This window comes from Ursus maritimus, unplaced genomic scaffold, assembly GCF_017311325.1.
Source record: "Ursus maritimus isolate PB19 unplaced genomic scaffold, ASM1731132v1 scaffold_13, whole genome shotgun sequence".
In the NCBI taxonomy this organism is placed as follows: domain Eukaryota; kingdom Metazoa; phylum Chordata; class Mammalia; order Carnivora; family Ursidae; genus Ursus; species Ursus maritimus.
This window is the reverse complement of record NW_024423675.1, coordinates 67084876-67106800: the sequence shown is the minus strand read 5'-3', so window position 1 is coordinate 67106800 and position 21925 is coordinate 67084876. Positions and strand designations below refer to the sequence as shown.

Genomic DNA, 21925 nt, shown 5'->3' with positions numbered 1-21925 from the left:
GGCTCCGACATGGAAGATGGACCTTCTAATAATGCGAGCTGCTTCCGAAGGTTGACGGAGTGTTTCCTAAGCCCCAGTAAGTGCCGAGCTCCTCATTCCCCGCGGTCGGGGGCGCGCAGGGTGCTTGTGCCGGGGCTTTTGGCGCCCAGTGGGCTTCCCTGAAGAACGGGAGGCTCGAGGCATATTGGTGGCGCGCGGGAGCGTCCGTCAGCGCCGGGACACCGGGGTTTCCCAGGCTCCGCGTGCGTCCGGGGGAAGGGTGACCCGGGAGGGTGGCGGGCGCCGCGAGGTGAGAACCGGACCCGCTGCCCGCCTCGGATTCCCTGGTGCTGTTCGTGGCCACACTTGCCCGGTTCGTGTTTGCAGTCTCTACTCTGTGACCCCCTCACGCCAGGCTCCTCTCCCCTTAGCCTGGGACCAGTGAGGCTGGAAGAAATGCACTTCCTTCCACTTGGGGGTCCCGCCCGTTGGTCCCCTGGCCGGGTGAGGCAGACCAGGACACCGGAGCTCCGCGCTCCCAAAGGTGCAGGCACTCGCGGTCTCCCGGGTTCGGTGTCGGTGCCCGGGCTGCTTCCCCCCTGTAGTGACCCTGTTCCAGAGCGTGGACTAGCGGAGTGAAACGGGTGCACCTCCACGAAGAGTCCACTTTCTCTAGATCTCGGGGTTTAGCTGGTGCTTGGGCTGGTAAAGGGAAGGACAATGGGGCGTTAGGGTGGAGGAGGAAGGCGCCGCGGGTTCGGGCCCCCGGGCCGACTAAGGCCGCCCCGCCTCCCCAGTCCCGGGTGCGGGGCTCAGAGCGCGCTGGAGCAGGGGTGTTAGAAGGCGTGTCGCGGGGGAGGGGGGCAAGGCTGAGCAGAATAGTCAAGGCAGAGGTTTGCTAGAAGGCAGGAGGCGGGAGATGTTAAGGGAAGAGGCGCCCGATGCGCAGAAGAGGGGATCGCCGTTGTTGTGGATGGAGGGCGAGCAAGGTGAGGACGGAGACCTAGGGGTGGGGAGTGGCGAAGGTCGCATCCTCCGGGCACCGGGCGACTCCGGCGCCAGCCGGGTTGGGCACGGTTCTTCCCGGCCCTAAGCGCGGAGCCCGGGCGCCACCGTCCACCGCGTGCGCACCCGAGCCTTTGTCTGCTGCTCGCTAGGGAACCGCGTTTCCGCGGCGCCTTCTCTCGGCTGACTCTCCAGGGTCGCGTTTTGGCTTCCTGCTCCCATCTGCCGCTCGCTCCCAAGCCCTGGCCAGTCTTTGCCTCTGGGCACTTGGGGTCCAGCCCTACCTCGATGCTAGTACTTGTCTGGGCACGCTGCCCGCCTGAGCGCCGCTGGGTTGCAGCCCCTGGGCCTGCGAGCGCGTCCTGTGCGGCCCTACAACTCCCAGCTGATCCGCCTCCCGGGCGCGGGGATACATGGGGGCCGGGACTGGCCCAGAGGCCTGCACCGCACGCACCCCGGCTTCCCGCGGCTGTTTCTGCCCCTACTTGCCGGGGGATCTGATAGGACCGCCAGGCATGGTCCCCGGACTCCCCCCCCCCCCTCCATCCTGTAGTCTCTCCTAGTCAGACGCAGCTCCCAGTTATCTGCTTCTTCAGGACCCCACCTGCAGGTGTTGGTTGATTTTTAGGTGCTGCATTTCGGGAGGGATGTGGTCTGGGCATGAGGGGCCACACACCTGCTGCCCTTAGATGGGGTCATTTTTATTTACTGAAACGGACACGGATTTGCTACGAATTGAAGGTGGAGTGAGAGCATGGAGCTCCCAAGGAGTTCTGAAGTGTGTTGGTGAAGACTTGGGCCTAGAACTGGGGTTCCTGCCTGTCCCCTTCTATGTGCATTTGTGCGTTCTAAATAAGCATCTACATTTCACATTTGGCAGCTGGGGTGTGTGTGGGGATGGAAGGGTGCCACGCCTTGCCAGTGAGGAGCACTGTTTCGGGGAGGGGACAGTGGCAAGGAGACAGGGGTGTGGGCATTTGGGTGGAACAGGGTTTCCTAAAATGATGAGGTTTCTGTTTGTATGTTGCTGTTAGTGGGGTTTGTTAGTTTGGGGTGGGGGCACCTTGCCAGGGATGTTGTGGGACAGGATAAAGATGAACAGTCCAGGTTGAATGAGGCTGAGCTAGGGAGTACCCAGCAGGCTTTCCCTTTGGAAGGACAGAAGACCTAGAGAAGAAAGCCGTCAGAAGGGACCCACTCTGCAGAAAGTTCTGGCTGGGAGAAGCCTAGTGATAATCACACTCAAGAATTGCAGGTTTTTGTCTTTGTGTGTGTTTTCTTCCCTTGAACCAAGTCAGCAAGTAGTAGCCTGGGGTTTGAATAGGAACAAGAGACTACAAGGTCTTCTTTGGGACATTACTAAGGTGCTGAGTATGAAAGTACTCTTAAGCACAATGTGTTATCAGGGAAAGGTGGGAAAGGGCTGAATGGATGCTCAAAGGACAGTACCAAGTTTCTGCTCTGACACTTTTAGGGTCTTTGTTCCGGTCTCACTGCGTGATAAGCCACATCTGTCTGAATTGGTGAAGTACCAGAATCTTGGCAGACTTTTTGATATTTGTCAGTAAAAATGACTTCCGGATTCTGTAAGAATGTAAAAATGCCCAAATGTATACAGATGTGTCTTAATTGTTGCATGTTTATTCGCTTTTTTATGTTTCCATTTGGTCTTTCCTGGGTTGAACAATCAAGTTATCACATAAAGGCTGCTGTGTCCGATTCCTGTTTCTAGAAACGCTGGTTTTATTTTTGTCATCACATAAAGCAAATCATGGGTTGGAAGTTGGATATCCTGGTTCCATTCCTGTCCATTTTGGTTTTGCATTTTGGTTCACACTGATTTACTGGTTCGCTCAGTAATGCACAGAGCAGACACTTATTAAAAGTTACTGCTGGTTGCCAGGTGTTGGCCTGGCCTGGCCATGGTCCAAGAGGACTTCACCAGATGGTAGGAGAGAGCCTCCTGGAACCAGGTTTAGCATTGATGCCCACTCCGAAGGGGCAGAGCTGTAGAAAAAGGAAAGCGCTAGTTGGTCAGGACAAAGGAGACAGAGGGAGCAAGGAAAAGGACGTGGCAAAGATTTGTGAATGCGCCACACAGACGCTGCTTCAGACTACAGTGGATTGTGTCTTTTTCAGATGTTCGCAACAGAAACATGTATGTTTCCAGGAATGGTAGGTTGGAAATATGCTCAGCATCAACCCCTAACCACTGTTGGTCTTTTCTTGAGACTTAAGATACTATGTGGCCAGCACTTGAACACTGAGATAAATAGGATTCCTTTTAAGAGCAAATGTGTGTAACACAGGAAAGGTACACTACACTTCACACGTAGCTTCTTCTTACGGTGTTGGTGGGACAGGGTTTGCTGAGGGTGTGGGACGAGAAGCACGACCGCAGAGATGGAGGTCAAGTCAATTAACAGCCAACCAACAGGTAATTACTGAGTCCCTACTCCGTGCAAATTGTTTGTGGTAGATGAAAATAATGATGACTGTTCCCTTCAAAGGACCTGAAATATGGATCTGGATACCTACTGAGATACCCAGCAAAGCAGAGTTGTGAATTTTCCCTGCCGGGCCAGGGTGCAGGTTGTGGTAGACCGGTGTCCATGGAGATGTCCATGTCTGTTTTGACTGGGGTAGTCAGAAGGGCTGAAATCCACAGACCACGCTGTTTAAACTGGCTGGAACTGTTTAGGTGTGTTAATTTAAATTTCACAAAACTCCTCTTTTTCAAAACTGCATGAACAAAGATAATCCCTAAAAATCTAAATCAGAGGCAGTGGAAACAGAGGACAGTGCCTTCTCTCATGTCAATCTAATGTCTTATCCTTGGATAATTTGGCACGTAAAACTTTTTCTATCCCTTGGGAAAAGAAATGCATTGCAGTAAGATAAGTAAGCCATGGGGATATAATGTACAACGTGGTGACTATGGCTGGTAATACTGTTGCATATTTGAAACTTGCTAAGAATGTGGATCTTAAAAGTCCCTTCTCATCACAAGGGAAAAAAATGCACTGCACTAGATAACTAAGTAAATGTTAGGATTTTGTTTACTGTAAAGTGGGTTAAACCTGGTGTGATGAACATGTCATCAATTAATATATTGTTAATTTTTGTTTGTTTAAAAACAGCTCAGGCAGTCTGAGAAGGAAAGAAAAAATAATTTTCATGAAAAAGGAATATTTCTCCCTTAAAAGGAAAGCTCTTAGTTGTAATTCAAAACATTTTAATTTCTTTTTTAAAATGTAAATCAAGCTCCTCCCGCTGGTCTAAATGGGTCTGAGGGACAACTCCACAATGATGAGGTAGCTCAGGATGTTACAAAGGCAACAGAAGATGCCTAGCATTGGGAGTTTATTTGTAGCATTTACCACTTTCTGGGATTCTCTTGCTCATTTACTGGCCTGCTTACAGTGGCTGACGTATGTATCTAAGGTGCTCTCTTATTTGTTTCGGAAAATCAAAGGTGAAAAGAAACAAAAAACAACAACGTGGTGCTTGTGGAAAAGGAACGTAGAAATTGAAGGCCACTCATCTGGAGCTGACTCGGCCTCAGCCTCGGTGTGCTGGGGTCCAGCCACGTGGGAGCCGGAGTCCGAGCTCTCAGGGGCACACAGCTGGCGGGAACGGCAGGTGCAGCTTGCACACGTGGTCCCTGCCTGGCAGAGGCAGTGCAGGGCGCTCCTGGGACAGGAAACTGAGCACCATCTGATTGGAGGGCCCTGAAAGGATTTCACAGAGGAGCCAGTTGGAGTCTTGAGGTGGAGGGCTTCTTCCTGTCCAAGCACGGGCCAGTGAAGCCTCGGGGAAGCCCTGCTGGCCAGCGGAGGGCTCAAGAGGCTGAGGGCACAGCCAGAGGCTGTGTGGGAAGGTAGCTGGGGTGAGGGGTGGTGAGGAGAGAGGATTCTCTTGGGCTAACACGCAGGATTTCCTGGTTATCCGTTAGTGTGAACCCCTCTGAGGGACTACACACAGAGAGGTAAGGTAGAGAGGCGGGAAGACCACTGCCTCCGGCCGTGGAGTTGGGCTGCTGAGTGATCAGGGGCAGCAGTCGGGCCAGGTGAGGACAGGTGGGAGGCTGAACCGAGACGGGGAGCATGCACCTGAGAGGCAGGGGAGACAGAGCCATAGGGAGCAGGTAATATTAATAGGACTGGGTGACTAGATAAGGCAGGGGTCCGATGACTGGTTTCTGGATTGGAGGGGGGGTGTGTGTGTGTGTGTGTGTGTGTGCGCGTGCATGTGCGAACCTGTGTTCATGGCTGGCGTGGTTCCTTGTCTAGAGAAAAGGGTAAAAGAACAGGAAATACTGGAATTGACACCTCTTTGGTCAGCAGTGTTGTTCGAATGGGGATTTCTGATTGTATGGTGCCTGCACTCTGTGGGGTAGATGTGAACCAATCGAGCATACAAAAGGAAAAAACCCATCAAGAATCAGAAGTACCAAATGCCATAAGAGCTATGCATGGAGTTAAAATCCAAGAGTTGACGGGCCTGTGAGGGTCTCTCTGTGTAGTGGAAGTTCGCCTGGGGTCTGAATGGCCCATGCAGCCCATAGTGCAGAGTGCCCCAGGCAGAGGGAGTCTCAGGTTAGGGGACAGAATGCGGTCCCCTTTTGCTGCAGCCTGGGTGTGGACCAGAGCAGTGGCGTGGAGTGATGCCCACAGAGCAAACGGGTCAGGTTGGGGCTTTGTCAGTTGGGGGAAAATTGTGTGCTACTGCGTGAGCAAGGGGAAGCTACTGGAAGGTTTCAGACTAGTGGGGATTATGTGCTTTGTGATCCAAGAACCTCATTCTGGCTGCAGTTCGGTGAGTGAATGTAGGGGCTGTTGAGATGGAGTATATGGGGGCCGCTGTAGTAGGCAGGACAAGAGATAGGGGTGACCGGCGTGGTGATGACCTGAGGCTTCAGGAGGAGTTTGGAGGCAGAGAGTGCAACACGTGCAGGTGGATTGGGTATGTGGATAAAGGGGGGAGGAGGCAAGAGCAGTGCCCGGCTTTCAGTGGAGCATTTGGGCCTGCGCCGGACTGTGTGAGGGGGAAGCCTGGGAAGGAAGGGGCCTACCGGGAGTGGGCAGGAATCCGGTGTTGTGTTTGGTAGCGTGAGGTCTGCACAGCTTAGTGGAGGTGTTCAAAAGGCGGGTGGCTAAGTCACATCTGGCAGTCGGAGGGTGCATAGAGCGAGGCTGGGGAACCAAGAGTACTCGCGGTGCTCACAGTCACGGGGTTGGGCCCCCAGTGTGAGCGTGTCCAGGGCCCCTGTGCACCGGGAGGCTCGAAGCGCAGCCTGATAGAGTCGCTACCGGACCGCTGTGCCCTGCGGTGGCTTCCCCCGCTGTGGCTGTGGAATGACAGGGTGGCTCTCTGGGCAGCCGCAGAGGGAACGGGGTGGGAGATGAGGCTCTGCAACTCCTCGGTAGCAGTAGAAGCCGCGGTTCTGAATGGAACCCTGCCGTGACCCATGGGAGCAGGAGAGACAGAAGACTGTGTGACAGGAGCCAAAGGAAGAACCATGGAGAACCTGGAGGAAGAATGAGCCCGAGAGCAGAGAGGAGGGGAAATGGAACAGAACATGCCCTGGAATCGGGACGGGGCACCTCAGCACGGAAGGAGCCAGACGCCCCGGAGATCAAGTAAGTTTGCAGAGCCAGCGAGCCGGCAGGGCCCCGTCCAGGGATTCTGGGTGTGGTGGCAGACATGCAGACCCCCTTTCCGTGGAGCAAAGGCTCCTTGGAGACCGATGCACAGGGCAGGTGTAGTCCTCAGGGCAGGAGAGGTGAGAGAGAGAGGCCCATGGCCTCCCGCTGCAGGGAGGTGAGAGCTAGCTTTTCTGCAGGCGGGGCAGACCTGAGACTGTTACTCGCTGGGCAGGAATTTGAAGAAAGAGGAGCAAAAGAACAGAGCAAGCCTTGGAGAAGGTGGAGAAAGGAAGCCAGGGACACTGGAAGGGAGCCCTCTCTGCAGGAACAGCTGTGGAAGCCCCTGTGGGTGCTGGGGGGCTTCAGGTGCAGGGAGGGGTGCAGTGGGAAAGTGGGGGGCTGACATGAGAGCCCCCACCGCGTGCCCCTTTCTGCAGGCCGCTGTAGCCAGCCGTGAGCAGAGTCAGGGTGGTGGCGCGGGGCGAGGGGCCAGGCCACAGGGGTCCTGCCCGGCGCAGGGGGTCAGTCACTGGCCTGTGCAGTGTGGCCGGTGATGGGAGTGCGCGAGGGCTGTGCAGAAGGCGAGTCCTGGGAAGACTCACCTGCCAGCTGCGGGCAGAGAGCGGTGCCGGTGTAGACGCGCGGCTCGCCACATGGACACCTGTGGCCGGTGTGGACACTTGGAAGCTCTCAGTACACATGTTGATGAAGTGGCCCAGCAGGATGAAACTGGAGTGCTGTCTTGAAGGAGGCAGGGTGTGGGGTGTGCAGAGCTGGCGGGGGGCCTGAGGGGAGGAGCTGTGGGGAGAACGTCAGAGAGAGAGCAGATGGGTCCGGCGCGAGCGCTTCACGCGGCAGATAAAGGCGGTGTGAGCAGCAAGGAAAGACTGTGGAGTCTTCATAGGGAGGTCATTCCATGTGTATACTGGGGAGGGGCGGGTCATGTGACAGGCACATGTGCACCCAGCATCTGTGTTCTTGTTGCTGACCCACTCATTGGCAACAGCTATGTCCACACAAACGTCCTCCTTCAAGACAAGATCAAGGGCAATTATGACACCTTTTAGCCGTGGCCGTTGAAGAGGGGTGCAGAGGGGAGAGAACACTCTTTAATGGCACCATTGCCCCCCGGAGGAAGCTCTCTGCACAGTGATTCACCCTCCGCCTGCTGCCGTCTCCCCTCCACTTGCTCCAGTGCCAAACTGCTTACAGTTGGAGAACTTCTGCCGCTGTCACCGTGTGCCTTGTGATGGGGGCCCTTTCCCCCCAGTTGCCATCCGCTGGCCTCTGGGAATTCCCTCCTTCTCCCTGGGCTTGCTCCCTGTCCCCTCATCTGTATCCCCCCAGTGCCTGGAGCTGGTACTTTTCCACTTAGTGTGTGTCTCCCTTCCTTCCCGTGGGCAGGAAGCATGTTTTATTCATTTTCTTAACCTCAATGCCTAGCACATCGCCAAGCAATTAGACAAGAAGTCTAACGAATAAGTAAGCAAAGGTGTTTAGGTGGGAGAATATGATCAACATGGTCCTTTAAGAATATTAGCTTTCCCAAGAGGAAGGCAGTAATGAAATAAATAACATCGTGGTGAATTTTAGCATAACTTGAAACATCCCTTGGTTCACTTTTTTTTGTTTCCATGTACTCCAGAAACACTGTTTGACACCAATGACCAGGGCTTCTGAGTTACCGAGAACGCAGTGTGTCCGTATGCCCCACTCTGGGGTGCTGAGCTCAGCATGGGGCAAGCTCCACGAGCTGATGGGAAGGAGGGAGATATGTGTTTAGAGCGTTCTGGGTGCCTCTGTTTTGTGTCCTGAGGCAGTGATAAAAAGCTTTTAACTTTGACAAAAACATTTTCTACAGTAGCAAAGAGAAAGCGGTGCTTATGAAGGTATTGAAACAGTGCCATGTGTGTGGATATCATGAATTATTTATAAAAATGCGAGCATATTTGGACTTTTAAAAGTTGGTAAGGAAGAAGCAGTTTTGCATGAAGAGCAGGTCCACTATCATGAGTATGTGGAAAGCTGCTGCGCATGAGCCCCTGGACTCCATTTGTACATGACGTAATTACGTGTTTCTGCGTTGTAGTTTTAGCGGCTTCCAGAATAAACATTTAAAATGATGTCCACAGGCTTGATTACTATGGCTTCGTAGATTTGGTAATTATGTATTTTATCATTGCTGTCAGGGTTATATCCATTTTTAGATTTTCTTTTTGTCCCAACACCAGAAGTTCACTCTTCAAGCATTCTTGTCTCATCGGTCATCATGCCTTTTTAGGATAATAACTCTTTGTGTCTCATGATTAAACATATCCAGTTATTTTAAGGCAGATTAAGGAAAAACCTCAACAATTAAAACAGTGTGGTCCTGGCATGTGAGTAGATAAACCAATGCAACAGGATAGAAAAGTCTTAAAACAGACCCAGACACATGAAGGAATTTAGAATATTTTAAAAGTGTTGTCTTTTCTAGGGGTAAAAATAGACTATTGAGTAAAATGATTTTGGGACAACTAGGAAGTCATGTAGACAAAAACAAGATTAGGTCATACCTCTTACTGCACCTCCAGGAGAAATTCCAAATGGATCATATGGTCAAATAGTTTTTTTTTTTTTTAAAGGAAACATAAAAAGACAAAAAAACGAGGTGATTCCTTCCTAGCCTTGGCATGGGGGGAGACCCCTTCAATAGGACTCATTCCCAGAATTCCAAAATAGTCGAAGATAAGATTGATTCATGAATCTACAGAGACTTTTTACAACCCTCAGTACCATAAGTAAGTCCTGCTGGATTCCTGGAAAGCTGCTGCGCATGAGCCCCTGGACTCTGCCCGTGGCCTTTAGCTTCTGGTGGCACCTCTGAGCTCCCACAGCATCAATTTCTTGTAGTTCTTGACCATCCGCCCTAGAAGGAAGCACTGACTGCTCCTATCACAGCATAGGGCTCACCTTCCTGATACTGACAGAGCTCCTGGAAATGGTTAAGTAAAAGAACCTAATAAAAAATAGTCAAACGAAATGAACAGATAGTTCCTAGAAAAGGAAGTGAATGGCTATGTAAAAAGATGAAAAGATTCTCAGCCTCATTCATGATAAAATAAATGCAATTTAAAATAACACCAAGGTAGCATTTTCACCTGTCGGATTTACAAAGATTAACAGTCTTGCTAACACACCATTGGCAAGTCTGTGAGGAAAAAGATACTCCCTTACATTCCTGGTGAGAGTAGCAATTGGTACAGCCTTTGAGGCAGACAATTTGGCAGTATTGATCACTGTTAAAAATGCGTGTACCCAGTGAAGCGGTAATTCTCCTTCTGGGAATTTATCACTCAGATACACCCACACACGGGCAAAGTGGCTTAGCGAGGGGTTAAAATACTGCAGCATCGTTTGAAAGAGAGCACTGAAAACCATGCAAAGGTCTATCCGCAGGGGCCTGGCTAAATAAACTTCGCAGCAGTGATACAAGTGCACGACCGGTCTTCCAGGTACCTTGCCGCGTGAAGAAAGGAACACGTAAAGCAGTGTGTACACATTCTTGCGCTAGAAAGGACAACGGACGCGAATACCCGTATTCCTACTTGCATGTGGAAACCGCGCGTTGACCAGTCCTGCTCGGTGGCACGGGGGTGGGGGGGGCGGGGAGCAAGAGTTGTAGAGAGACTCCCGGTATATCCTTTTTGTATGTGTTGAGTTTTGAATAACATAATTTACCTATTCGAAAATTAAATTTCCAAACAACAATTTACGGAAATGCCATTTAACTATTCGTCAGCTGCTCTATGGTTGAGGAGATCTTTCCTTGTTGTTGCTTTTTTTTTTTTAGATTTTATTCATTTATTTGACAGAGGGAGCACAGGCAGGCAGAGTGGCAGGCAGAGTGAGAGGGAGAGAGAAGCTGACTCCCCGCTGAGCAGAGAGCCAGACATGGGGCTCGATCCCGGGGACCCCGGGATCATGACCTGAGCCAAAGGCAGATGCTTCACCGACTGAGCCCCCCGGGTGCCCCATGTTGTTGGGCTTTTTATCATCTTCCTATTGAGATCATAGTTTCATTTTTCAGACCTGAGGTTTGTTCGCTTTTGTCTTCCTCTAGCCTCCCACTTACTTCTACACAAGATCCCAAAATGTCAAACCATGAATATTAAAAAAAAAAAAAAATCGCATGCATCAGTACCCCTCGTGCTTATCTTATCGGCTCATTTTCAACGTCACCAACCAATTTGAAAGGGGGAAAAACCCACTTCTATTTTAATGTGATTTCTGACTCTGAAACAGCCTATGGTTCACATGTGAGATATGAAGTATTGTTGAAACCGTTGGAGAGCTGCCCAGCCAGCTTCAGCTGGTAGAAATCACTACATTTTGGCAAGAAACGGAGTGTCTTCCCTGTGAAAACGTGGGCTTTACATTCTAGCACTCCCCAGCTGAATGGAAACGGAGCCTCAAGCGGTCTTGTCAGCACCGTCTGCAGGGGCCTTGACGGCTTATTATAATTTACTCCCGAGTTGCAATGCTGTGACTTTTCATTTAGGGCAGGGACAGTGGGAACTTAGGCATTCATTCATCCCTGGGCAGACATTCGCAGAGCTGCTGTGGGAGCTGCTCTGGGCCAACCAGATGCAAGGCGGTCCTTGACCTCGAGACCTCTCCTCTGGCTGGGCTTTGGTGGTAGCACTGAATTCCTCGGATCCTCGTATTTGATCTCTTCCCTGATTTTATTTCAGGTTTAATGTTAATAGTCACTGTTTCGCTAAGTATCTAAGTGGGTTTCTTCCTTCCTCCCTGGTTTGGGTATCAGCCCTGCCTATTTTCCTGTGTTCTGCTTTATACCGCTGACATTTTCTTTGTCTTATCACTTAATATTATTTCCTCCTAGTCCAGCCATTGGTTTTATTTTAGCTGCTACTTCCTTCCTAGTTACTGGATTTTGTGAAAACCCTTTCCTAACCTCAAATGTCAGCCTTCCACCCTAACAAACTTCTTTGACCCCTAGAGTCGTGCTTCTCGGGTCTTCACCCATCTCACACCCTGGGCCTTGGGGACGTACAAGGTGTCGGCTTGCACTTCTTTGGGCCCCTTTCTTGAAGGCACTATTTTCCCGTAGTAGCCTGGGGTGTTCAAGGAAATCCCTGATGACTCCTGCTGTCCCCTGCCCACCATGCGGATGGGGAAGGGGAGTGGGAGGTTGAGCCCCGCAGATGCCGTCGGGGCCTTGTCAGGTCACTGGGGACGTCTGAATGTTAAAGGTGCTCCTGATTCGTATGAGCGCTCCAGATGAACGAAGTTTCTCGGGAGATTTCTGCCGTAGCTGTACAGTTCTGTGTTTTGTAACTGTCCTGTTCTTTTGATCAAATGGGCCATCGTGAGGGAATCTGTCATTTTTTTTCTAAGTGACTTTTTAATTCTTTTTGTTTTGCCTTGGAATATTATTAAAGGTGTCCTCCCCAAATCTTCGAGAGTCAGAAGTATCATGACTTCTCCTGTCCGGGGCGCAGTCTGCTGGGAAGTACCTCCTATTGCCAGTACGGTGAGGGATTCGGTCCCGGGGTTTGGGATGACCTAAACTGTTTACGGATGCCATTACTAGATGGAGATAAGCCTCTGAGAGAGCTATGTGTGTGGAAGGAGGTGCCAGCACTTGACTCTTGTTCATTTTGTTCTTATTGACACAGTGTTGGCTCTTCTCTGTATTCATTCCCTTGTGCCCTGGGATTGGCAGCTTGTCGGAAGGAAAAAGCAGGTGGTCTGATGTGTTGAGAAATGGGTATGTGTCTCCTAGGTACACAGGCTAACATGGTGGTCGGTGAGTAAGGCAGGCCTATGTTGGGGGTGTTTCTTTGGCAGCCGCAGGATTGCCATGAGGATGACACGAAATAGGGTGTGTCGAGTGTGGACAGGAGAGCCTTGAACAAAGTGCCAGGGCACGTTTGCCGTCATCACTACCGTGGACTCCGAGTGAGCCCCCTGGAAGGGCAGCATGGCGGCCCCGAGAGGACTTCACAGGTGGCGGGAGATGAAGGATGAGACCGCCAGAAGCATCCCTTTGGCTGGTAGAGGTGTTTCTTTATAGTTACAGGAAGTGCAGCTTCTGGAAACACTGATACCAGGAAATGGCTGGAGTCTTAGAGCAATTCCACTTTCTTGGCAAGGAATTAAAGGACAATGTGTTGAAAATAAAAGGGAAGAATTTTTGGAAAGAGAAAGAGCTAAAAAAAAAAAAAAAAAAAAAAAAAAAAAAAAAAAAGCAATTGTCATTAGAATTCTTCCATTTAGGGGAATCTGTTTTTGGAGTGGCTGTTACAAGCATTTCCCCATTTATGGATCCTCAGCACCTCCAGCAGATGTGACCTCTCTTCTCTTGTGTCTCTGAATTGTTTGCATTCACTTGGCCTGACTAAGGAGGAATGCTTCTGGTGGGCCTCCCGGCTGCTTGGAGTGGGGTGGGAGCCTCCTGCGGCCCTGGAAGGACTCAGGTGAGCTGTGTGACTCCCCAGGACGCAGCGCCCGTCTCTGGGCCGTTGTCCAGAGGACACTGTAGCTCAGATTTGGTTTGTATGTTTAGCTTTTTTCTTTGCAACTGGTTATTAATTCACTGTAGAATTCTGTAGATTGTTGGTCTGTGTTCTTTATTTTAAATTTTTTCAAAGATTTTATTTATTTGACAGAGAGAGAGAGAGAGCACAAGCAGGCAGAGCAGCAGGCAGAGGGAGAGGGAGAAGCAGGCTCCCCACTGTTGGTCTGTATTCCTAACTAACTACATGAGTGGTCTTAGGCCTATACATGTATTCCATTTTTCTTCTGTAACTTAATTCAGTCTCACTTGAGGAAAGGTAAGAATGTACCCATTAGCAATTATCTCCTTAAGGGTGGGTTTTGAGTCTACATCTTATTTTATTTTATTATTTTTTAAAGATTTTTATTTTTCAGTAATCTCTACACCCAACCTGGGGCCCAAGCTCACAACCCCGATACCAAGAGTCACATGCTCTACCGACCGAGCCAGCCAGGCACCCCCGTGAGTCTCCATTTTAAATGCCTTTAAAAAACACTCTACATCTGGTTTGCATTTATCTGAAACAAAACTATTAGTGAGTTATGTTATTTTAATTTAAAACGTCACAAATAATTTGAGGAATTGCACTTTTATCTGTTATGATATTTTGGAATTCTTTAATACTATATAGGGGACATTTTTTTTTTAAAGATTTTATTTATTTATTTTTGAGAGAGAGAGAGCGTGTGCATGCATGCACTTAAGCAGGGGGGAGAGGCAGAGGGACTGCAGGGCTCCATCCCAGGACCCTGGGATCGTGACCGGAGCTGAGGGCAGACACTTCACTGACTGAGCCACCCAAACATGTACATGTTTTAAAAAAATTTTTTGAATTGGCTTCTGCTTTTCAGTAGGTTCATAAACATTAAAGAAATTGCAGACAGGCATTCAACAGTGCCTCGGTGGTGAGCGCTCCTTCCTTGTGTCCTTTGTACGGCGCACTTGTTGAGGGTGAGTGTGTCCTGACACCAGAACTGACGGCCAGTTCTTCTGTCTGCTCTCGACATCGTAAGCTTGAGGTTTGCTATCTGTGCATCTCCGACGACTAACAGAGTGTTCAATAGGAATCACTCACGGAGCGTGTCACACACGGAGTGAAGGGTCGGTCCCAAGAAGCAGTGTGGTGCCCTGGAAACATGGATTTGGGAGTCAAGTTTGGGCTCATATCTCAACTCTGCCTAATTTCTGAGAATACCAGTTTCCTGCTCTGTAAAACCGGTGCTCGGTAGATGTTAGTTTCCCTTCAATAATTTTCCTCCAAAGAAGAAGTAGCAGATCTCTTTTAAGTCATAATACTTTGGGATTTCCTTGAATTGCAAAAATTTTACATTGTAATATTTTGGTTTTGATTCTGCATTAAGGATGAGAAGCTCAGCTTAGGTTTTTACTATAAAAAGTCAGGGCAGCTGGGTGGCTCAGTCGGTGAAGCGTCTGCCTTCGGCTCAGGTCATGATCCCGGGGTCCTGGGATGGAGTCCCGCATCAGGCTCCCTGCTCAGTGGGGAGCCTGCTTCTCCCTCTCCCTCTGCCTGCTGTATGCTCTCTCTCGCTCTCTGTCACATAAATAAATAAATAAATAAATAAATAAATAATTTTAAAAAAGACAAAAGAAAATATAAAGCAGTTTTCAGAAATCCTCAGAATACTGCTTTCTATTTTTAAAGGAAACTGATTCCATGAGAGGGTCTGCAGTGAACATGCTTGTGGCCCCGGGGTGGCCGCAGCCCGGCCTTCCAGGTCCTGCTCCTGGGCTCCTGTACTCCAGGCCCCGCTCCTGGCACTGCTGCAGAACTGCTCCCTGGCCTGTGCCCTCCTGGCCTGTTTTCTGGAGAAGACTCCAGCAGGCTCCTATTTTAGGATTTGACCTGCTGCTTAGCTTGCTGGGTGATTGTGCCTTCCTTTGCTCTCCTAACTTATGTAAGTCATGTCCTTGAATGGCAGCATCAGTGAAACCTTGTCAGCGTGTTTCATAGTTGTTTTGGGTGGAGATTCGTGGTGGCCTGAAGTCAGTGGACTGTTCGCGAGCTCTCAGTTGATGACACCGATGGATTTCGCCAGATTTGAGTGTGGTTGTGTGTCTGCGAAATCACTCGAAGGTTAAACCTCTGGCTTCAGTGCTTCTCTTCGTTTCTCAGTTTCCCTGAAGTGAGATTTGGAGAATTCCAGTTTCCTGGTTTGGTCTCCCCTGAAAGCAGAGCTTGAGGGGTGATTCGGGTAGGAGGGAGTGGGGCAGTGAAGTGAGGGTCACAGGCAAGGAGTTAAAGCCAACTGGAGGGAGAAGATGAGTTATTCACATTGAGGTATGGGCAGAAAGGGCTTGATCCCCACAGGGACTCCCTCTCAGACTCTGGTGGGGCTGGGGGGCAGTAGCTTCTACCCCTGGCCTCCTCCCTCACTGGGCAGGGCTGTTTTGGGGAGTGCTAGCCCAGCGCTTCCAGACTTTTCTTGCTGGAAAATGTCTCCTGAAAGGAGTTAGGCTGGGCTGTGGACACTTCAGGTGAGTGTGTCCTCCCGGGAGCAAGCCCCCTGCTGGGCCAGAACCCAGAAGCAGCTGGGAGGATGTGACAGGTACCCCAGAGGCCTTTGCTGCCAAGAGAACACTCAGAGTAGACAACATTTATTGTCTTCATTCCATTTCTGGTCGGAGGTGTTTTGACTTTTTAAAAAGTATTAATTTATATAAGTTCTGAGATTTTTCTTCAGATCAGTAGAATTTCAAACAGTTGTGCTGGTCCTACATGTATATTCTGTCTCAAGGTGAAATTACGCTTATCCAGAGGTGAAGTGTTTCATTGTCAAAGAACGGCTAACTTATATTCTTGTGTGCTATATGGGAAGGCAGGGGTGTGGACAGAACATGTTTTGGAAAGGGTTTTAGCAAAATATTTGAGAACAGAAAAGGTTTTCTAATGAACACTCAAAGAAAAGGTTAAATAAACCAGAACATTCGATTCAGAGAGCATTCGGATTATCAAGTTTCCACATTTTCATGTTCCTAGTCCTTGGTTTTTAAAAGTGATTGTTCTAGATAGTATTTTAAAACTATGTAGGGAATGTAGTTTTATTTATAAATTTGGCACAGATGAGATTTAGTTTAGTAAAAGAGTATCTTTATTATTGCATTTTTCTGAATTAGAAGATTATATACAATAACTGATTAAATTATTAATCAGTGCTGTTAATTATTCACCATATGGTGAGAGCATAAGCCTCATGATAAAGAGACTACTTTAAAATAAATACTAAGTCATAGTCTATGAAAATGTCTGTAGGGAACCACTGTCTTAGACCAGGGCAGACTTTTTCTGGAAAGGCCCACGTAGTGCGTGTTTCAGACTCTTGGCTATATGGTAGTTGCTCATCTCTGCCCTTGGAGCAGAAGAACACAGACAGTGCCCATGTGAATGAGCTGCACTGTTGTATTTCAATACATTTTATTTATAAAAACTGGCAGTGGGCTCCAGCTTGCTGGCCCCTCCTTGTGTTAGAAGAATATTATTTGTGATGAACACGAATTTCTCCTTTTGGGTCCCTAGAAAGGCACTGTATTTCAATAGAAAGAGTATCCTGTCACCAAGGTCATGTTCATAGTTTGGGAACTTGGACACCCACCCCAAACCAGTGTGACTTGCTGGCTCTTTTCTGCTTTGGCCCTTTTTATATGGGGCAGGACACTCTGCTTCCAGTAATTTCACTTCTGGGGGAAGTTGTAAGGGCAGCATTTTCATGAAAAAGGAATTTGGGGGCTTTCCACCTAGAATTTGTATCAGTGATTTTCATTTTTTTAGTATCTTGTAGTCCTAAGTCACTGCAAAGAATGAGGCAGAAATTAAGAGACACACACATAAATATGCACTCATCTCTGAGAACCAGAGGGTGTGTGCGGACTTTCTTTTGGCAGAACGCTTTAAACTCTGTATGTATGTTGAGCTGGCTCGGAGAGATGCTACTGATGTCTATTGCTGTGTCCTTATTTGTGGATAAGTAGATTAATTTATACAGAGGTTGATGCATAGTGCTCAGAATGGCCAATTTCTCAAGAAATCTCTGTGTCACATGCATACGTCTGTCTTTCCTTTTTCCCGAAGTATTGACTGTTGATCCTAGTGAAGACGGGTGATGCAGCCTTACTTAGTATTTAGGTATGTTAGGAAGACCTCAGCAGGGTCCCTGTACCAAGCGTGTGTGGTGTGCTGTATGTATGATTTATGATCACGTATTACGTCATGGTACAGTGCGTCTTCATATAGTGATGCCGTGGAGTAATGAATGAATAATGTGGTTACATTAAAGGAGAAGCCTGATGGGAAACACGAGGGTCTCTCTTCATGGGTGTGATGCCAGGGATAACCTCAGCAGGCAGGGTGACTGGGAATGCCCTCCGCTCAGGGGCGATGATGTGGAGACTCCAGGTTTACAGGATTTCTTGAAATGAGAATTCCTTAACAGCTCTCTTCAAACTGCTGTGCCCACTTTCAAGAACATATTGGGCAAAGATTACTTTAGAGAAATCAATTTCTATGCCCTCAGTGTTCATATCGACTCTTATAAACCTGAATTTGCCTGAGAACATCTGCCTGCCCGACAGCAGTCTGCTAGTGCTGCTTGTCTGCTTTCCCTTTCACGCATGCTCTTCTCCCATTTCCAGAAGAAGAAAGCCTTCCCTCTTTCCTACCCAGAATCTCACCATGGTTTGTTGTAAATGTGGGGTACTAAACCAGGGCACAATCGGAGAAGGTTCTGCTCTGGGGACGAATCTAGGCAGAGCAAAGCAAGGAGAGCTTCTGTGGATGAGGCAGACTATTTCACCAGGTTTACAGACTGCAGAGCTCCTGTGTGTCCATCCATCCGTCCATCTGTCTATCCATCCATCCATCCATCCACCCACCCATCCACCTGTCCATCCATCCAACCATCCATCCATCCAACCATCCATCCATCCATCCGTCCACCCGTCCATCCATCCACCCATCCATCCGTCTGTCCGTCCATCCATCCACCCACCCACCTGTCCATCCATCCAACCATCCATCCGTCCATCCATCCACCCACCCGTCCACCCATCTATCCGTCTGTCCATCCATCCGTCCGTCCATCCACCTGTCCACCCGTCCGTCCATCCATCCATCCACCCATCCGTCCGTCTGTCTGTCCATCCATCCGTCCATCCATCCATCCATCCACCCATCTGTCCATCAATCCATCCATCCATCCATCCATCCATCCGTCCATCTGTCCATCCATCCATCCACCCATCCATCCGGCCATTGTCCATCCCTCCACCCCTCCACCCATCCATCCATCCATCCATCCGTCCATCACCCGTCCATCCATCCACCTGTCTATCCATCTGTCCATCACTTTGCAGAGCACTCTCCTTGGTTAGATCTGTAGTGGTTTATATTTATTATTTAGAATTCTGTGTTTATGCAGTTTTCTCCCCTATTAGAACACACTTCACTCCAGTGAATAAGCTTTGGAGGGGCTATTGTTGTTGATGCAGTGGTGGAGTATGGCCAGCGGCATTCAAGGCCCCCGGGAGCCTGTGGTCTGGCAGGCAAAGCCACCTACGCACATATAGTCTGCTAGACCCGAGTATACCTGGTGGCTGAACCAGTCTGGGAATTTGGGATGGGCTTCCTGAGGATGAGTCAGAAGAGGGAAAGACTGGTCAACCAGTGTAGCCACTTGGTGGAGAGTGGGTTGTGGGTGGGAAGGTGTTCTGGCACAGGAGCAGAGGGTGTGGGGACCTGAACCCAAGTCTTGGGCCAGTGGTGTCATGGTTTGCTGCCTTCCCAGGGTCAAAGCAACATGTTGCGTTACCCACACAGGGAGCAGAGGAAGCACATGTGCGTTTATGATGGCTTCCCTGACAGACAAGGAAGGAAACCCAGTTCACAGGAAGGCACGCCCCAGAGATGGGGGGTGGGCTCCAGGAGGCAGGTACCGCTGGGCTGCTGGGCAGGTGGCACAGTGAGCTGGACAGTCCTGTGGATAGTCGTACTTGACATCGATTTTCTAAATTGTTTTATACTTATGATCTCATTTGGTTCTTAAGAAAGCCCAAAGAAGACAAATCATAAGCAAAGTAAGGCCCAGAACCTAAGACCTCGGCCCCACACCGTGCAGTCCTGGGGCCTTGCCTGTGCCCTAGGAGATGTGGGCTGAGGGAGAGAACGGACGCTGCCCTTACGCATTATCCCCTGTGGTGGACGCCCTTTGCCTCTTGATCTGGCTTTGCTGGGGCCAGAGTGCTTTCCAGATTACTCAAGTGTAACTTTTAAAGCACTCACTTTTAATGATTTTATTTTACATAGAAACCTCTCAAAAACGTGTGGTACCTTATATTTTTCCTGTCTTTGAGCATTGATTATTGTTTTATAGTGTGGAGATGCCTTTTAAAGAACTCTTGAGGCTTATAGTTCTCTTTGCTGCTGTAGTTAATACTTCACGAATCATAATTAAGACAATTATGCAGTTTTGCTTATCTTCCCACTTTTAAGGGTTTCTTTTTTTTCCCCTCTCTCTCTGGGTCCATAGGCATCAGTCACCCTGTGTCAGGTGCCCACATGCTGCTCACAAAAGCCACCTCTCCTCTGTCCCCTAGGCAGCTTGTTGGCCCCCATCTCCTCTGGTCATGTAAAGCAGGTGACCACATTTGTGGGGAAGCTGTGAGCCCTGCACGTGGGAACCGCAGGCGCGCCTCCGGATGAAGTACAGCCTGCTTGCTGACGCCCCTTCTGACCGCGTGCGCAGAACCTCGGATGGGTGATCGTCATTTCGTGTGTGTGTTCTCAGTATTTCCTGGGAGGGTGCAGGGCAAAGTAACAGCCAATAAAAAGTTAGTGTTCTTACTGCGGGAATTACATTCTCTGGCAAACTTATAGACTACTTTTAATCACTATATTTTTAAAGATTTTGTTTATTTGACAGAGAGAGCGTGCACACAGGAAGGGGAAGAGGCAGGCAGAGGGAGAGGGAGAAGCAGGCTCCTTGCTGAGCAGAGAGCCTGATGCGGGCTCGATCCCAGGACCCATTCCAGATACCCGAGATTGTTACCAGAGTGGAAGGTAGACGCTTAACTGAGCCACCCGGACACTCCCATCAGTCACTTTTATAAACAAATGTGTAAACTATCATTTACACAAGCTGTGTGTGATCTAAATCTGTAGCTTAGGCAAACCCTTGCATAGTTTATCAAAACTTTATTGTACATGCCTGCCTTCCAGACAGAAGTATATGGTCTAGTTTCAGCTCTTCTGAACAAGAAGGTTTAGAAGGCAGGCAGTGGAGGAAAGCCACAGCAGTTCCTAGCAGTCAAGAGAAGATGCAGATGATTACATGAAAGTTCTCCGCAGTTTTTACTTTGTTTTTGTGTTCTTTACATTTTCTTTGTCGTAAAGTAATGAACTGCTCTTCTTACCATTTTGGGGTTACAGGAGTCAGCTTGTCTAAATTTGGCAATCCGATTAGTTAATACAGTAACATGGAAGTTTTACTTGTAAACCTTGTTGGGGAGGAAAAAATTTTCCTCTGCCCTTCAAGATTTTTCTAGATGGTCTAAGAATCAAATTGACAGACAGATTAAGGGGAGAAAATGAAAAGTTAGTAACATGTATACCTTCTGTCTACATGGGAGAGACCCAGGAAGACTGAAGTACTCCCCAAAATGGTCAAAGCTGTCACCTAAAATACCACTTCCAGGTAAAGACAAGAGATGTTGGGGTGGGGAGTCAGTACTGGAGATGACCAGGAAAAACACAGTAAACAAGGGTGTGATTGTTATACAGATTTAAGTCATTGCCTTCTAGAGATTTAAAGTCATCTTCCTCTTCCTGGTGCTGAGGGAGACCCCCTTACAAATGGAGATTTCCCTTATACATGTAAATACCTCTTACAATAAGGTAACTTTTCCTTGGTTTTCAGAGCTTTTCTTGTGTTGCAGTTTCTTAAAAATAACCAGTTTAGAATGATCAGTAAGCCAAAGAGGCTTATCTTGGAGTGGTAGAATTTACTTTCCTACCACCTTTATAGACCAAGAATAATACAGATGTACTTGTTTGATATATGTTTACTGAGTAAGTAAGGTATTATGATTGGTGGTTTGAAAACAGCGTAAAACTTTAATATTACATGTATAATAATACAGAAACAGAAAGGCATACGCTTTTTAAAGGATTAAAAAGCCCTGGTAAATAAAAGCCATCAGCATTTTTGTGATTTGGAAAATCTCTTGGCAATTTAAAAACATTTGCAAGATCTAAAAATTTCACATTAAGTCTGCATTTCTTGTACCCTAATGGAAAATAGGGACAGGCATGCATTTTAAAGACTTTGATTCGTTTGATGCTGCACAAATTGTTCTTTATGTCTCCCTTTGTTTTTGTCTCATTAACTACAGTTGAGAACTATCATGAGTGCTGCTTCCTATACAAATAAAATTAGTCCCTGAGTTTTCAGTTGTACAAACGAAGGTCATGAATGAAAAGTCATATAGCAGCAAGTCCGAGCTATAATGATGTTAGAGCTTCATGTAAAGAACATAAGACTTGGAATCGAATGACTGGAGTCTGAATGTTGAGTAGTGTGGATGTCAGCTCCTCTATCTACAGGCCGTGGGTGCCGGCAAGGCGCTGCATTTCTGAATGCTTTCCCTACTCTGTAAAATGGGATTCTTACTATCCTGAGGCTTCCTTCTCTCTTCTTTCCCTCTCTCCCTCCCTTACTTTTTT

General features: G+C 48.5%; 1 protein-coding gene across 2 annotated transcripts in view; it reads left to right on the top strand.

The window, feature by feature from the left end:
• The window catches only part of PDE10A (phosphodiesterase 10A), a 292346-nt gene that overhangs the window by 2314 nt on the left and 268107 nt on the right, over positions 1 to 21925 (top strand). The window contains exon 1 of one of the 2 annotated variants that reach the window (XM_040628044.1): positions 10 to 76. The exons of the other annotated variant lie outside the window; for it this stretch is intronic. Within the exon in view, the coding sequence (XP_040483978.1) occupies positions 10 to 76 (67 nt within the window). Of the gene's footprint in view, positions 1 to 9; positions 77 to 21925 lie in introns of those variants that run through there. 2 annotated transcript variants of the gene reach the window in all.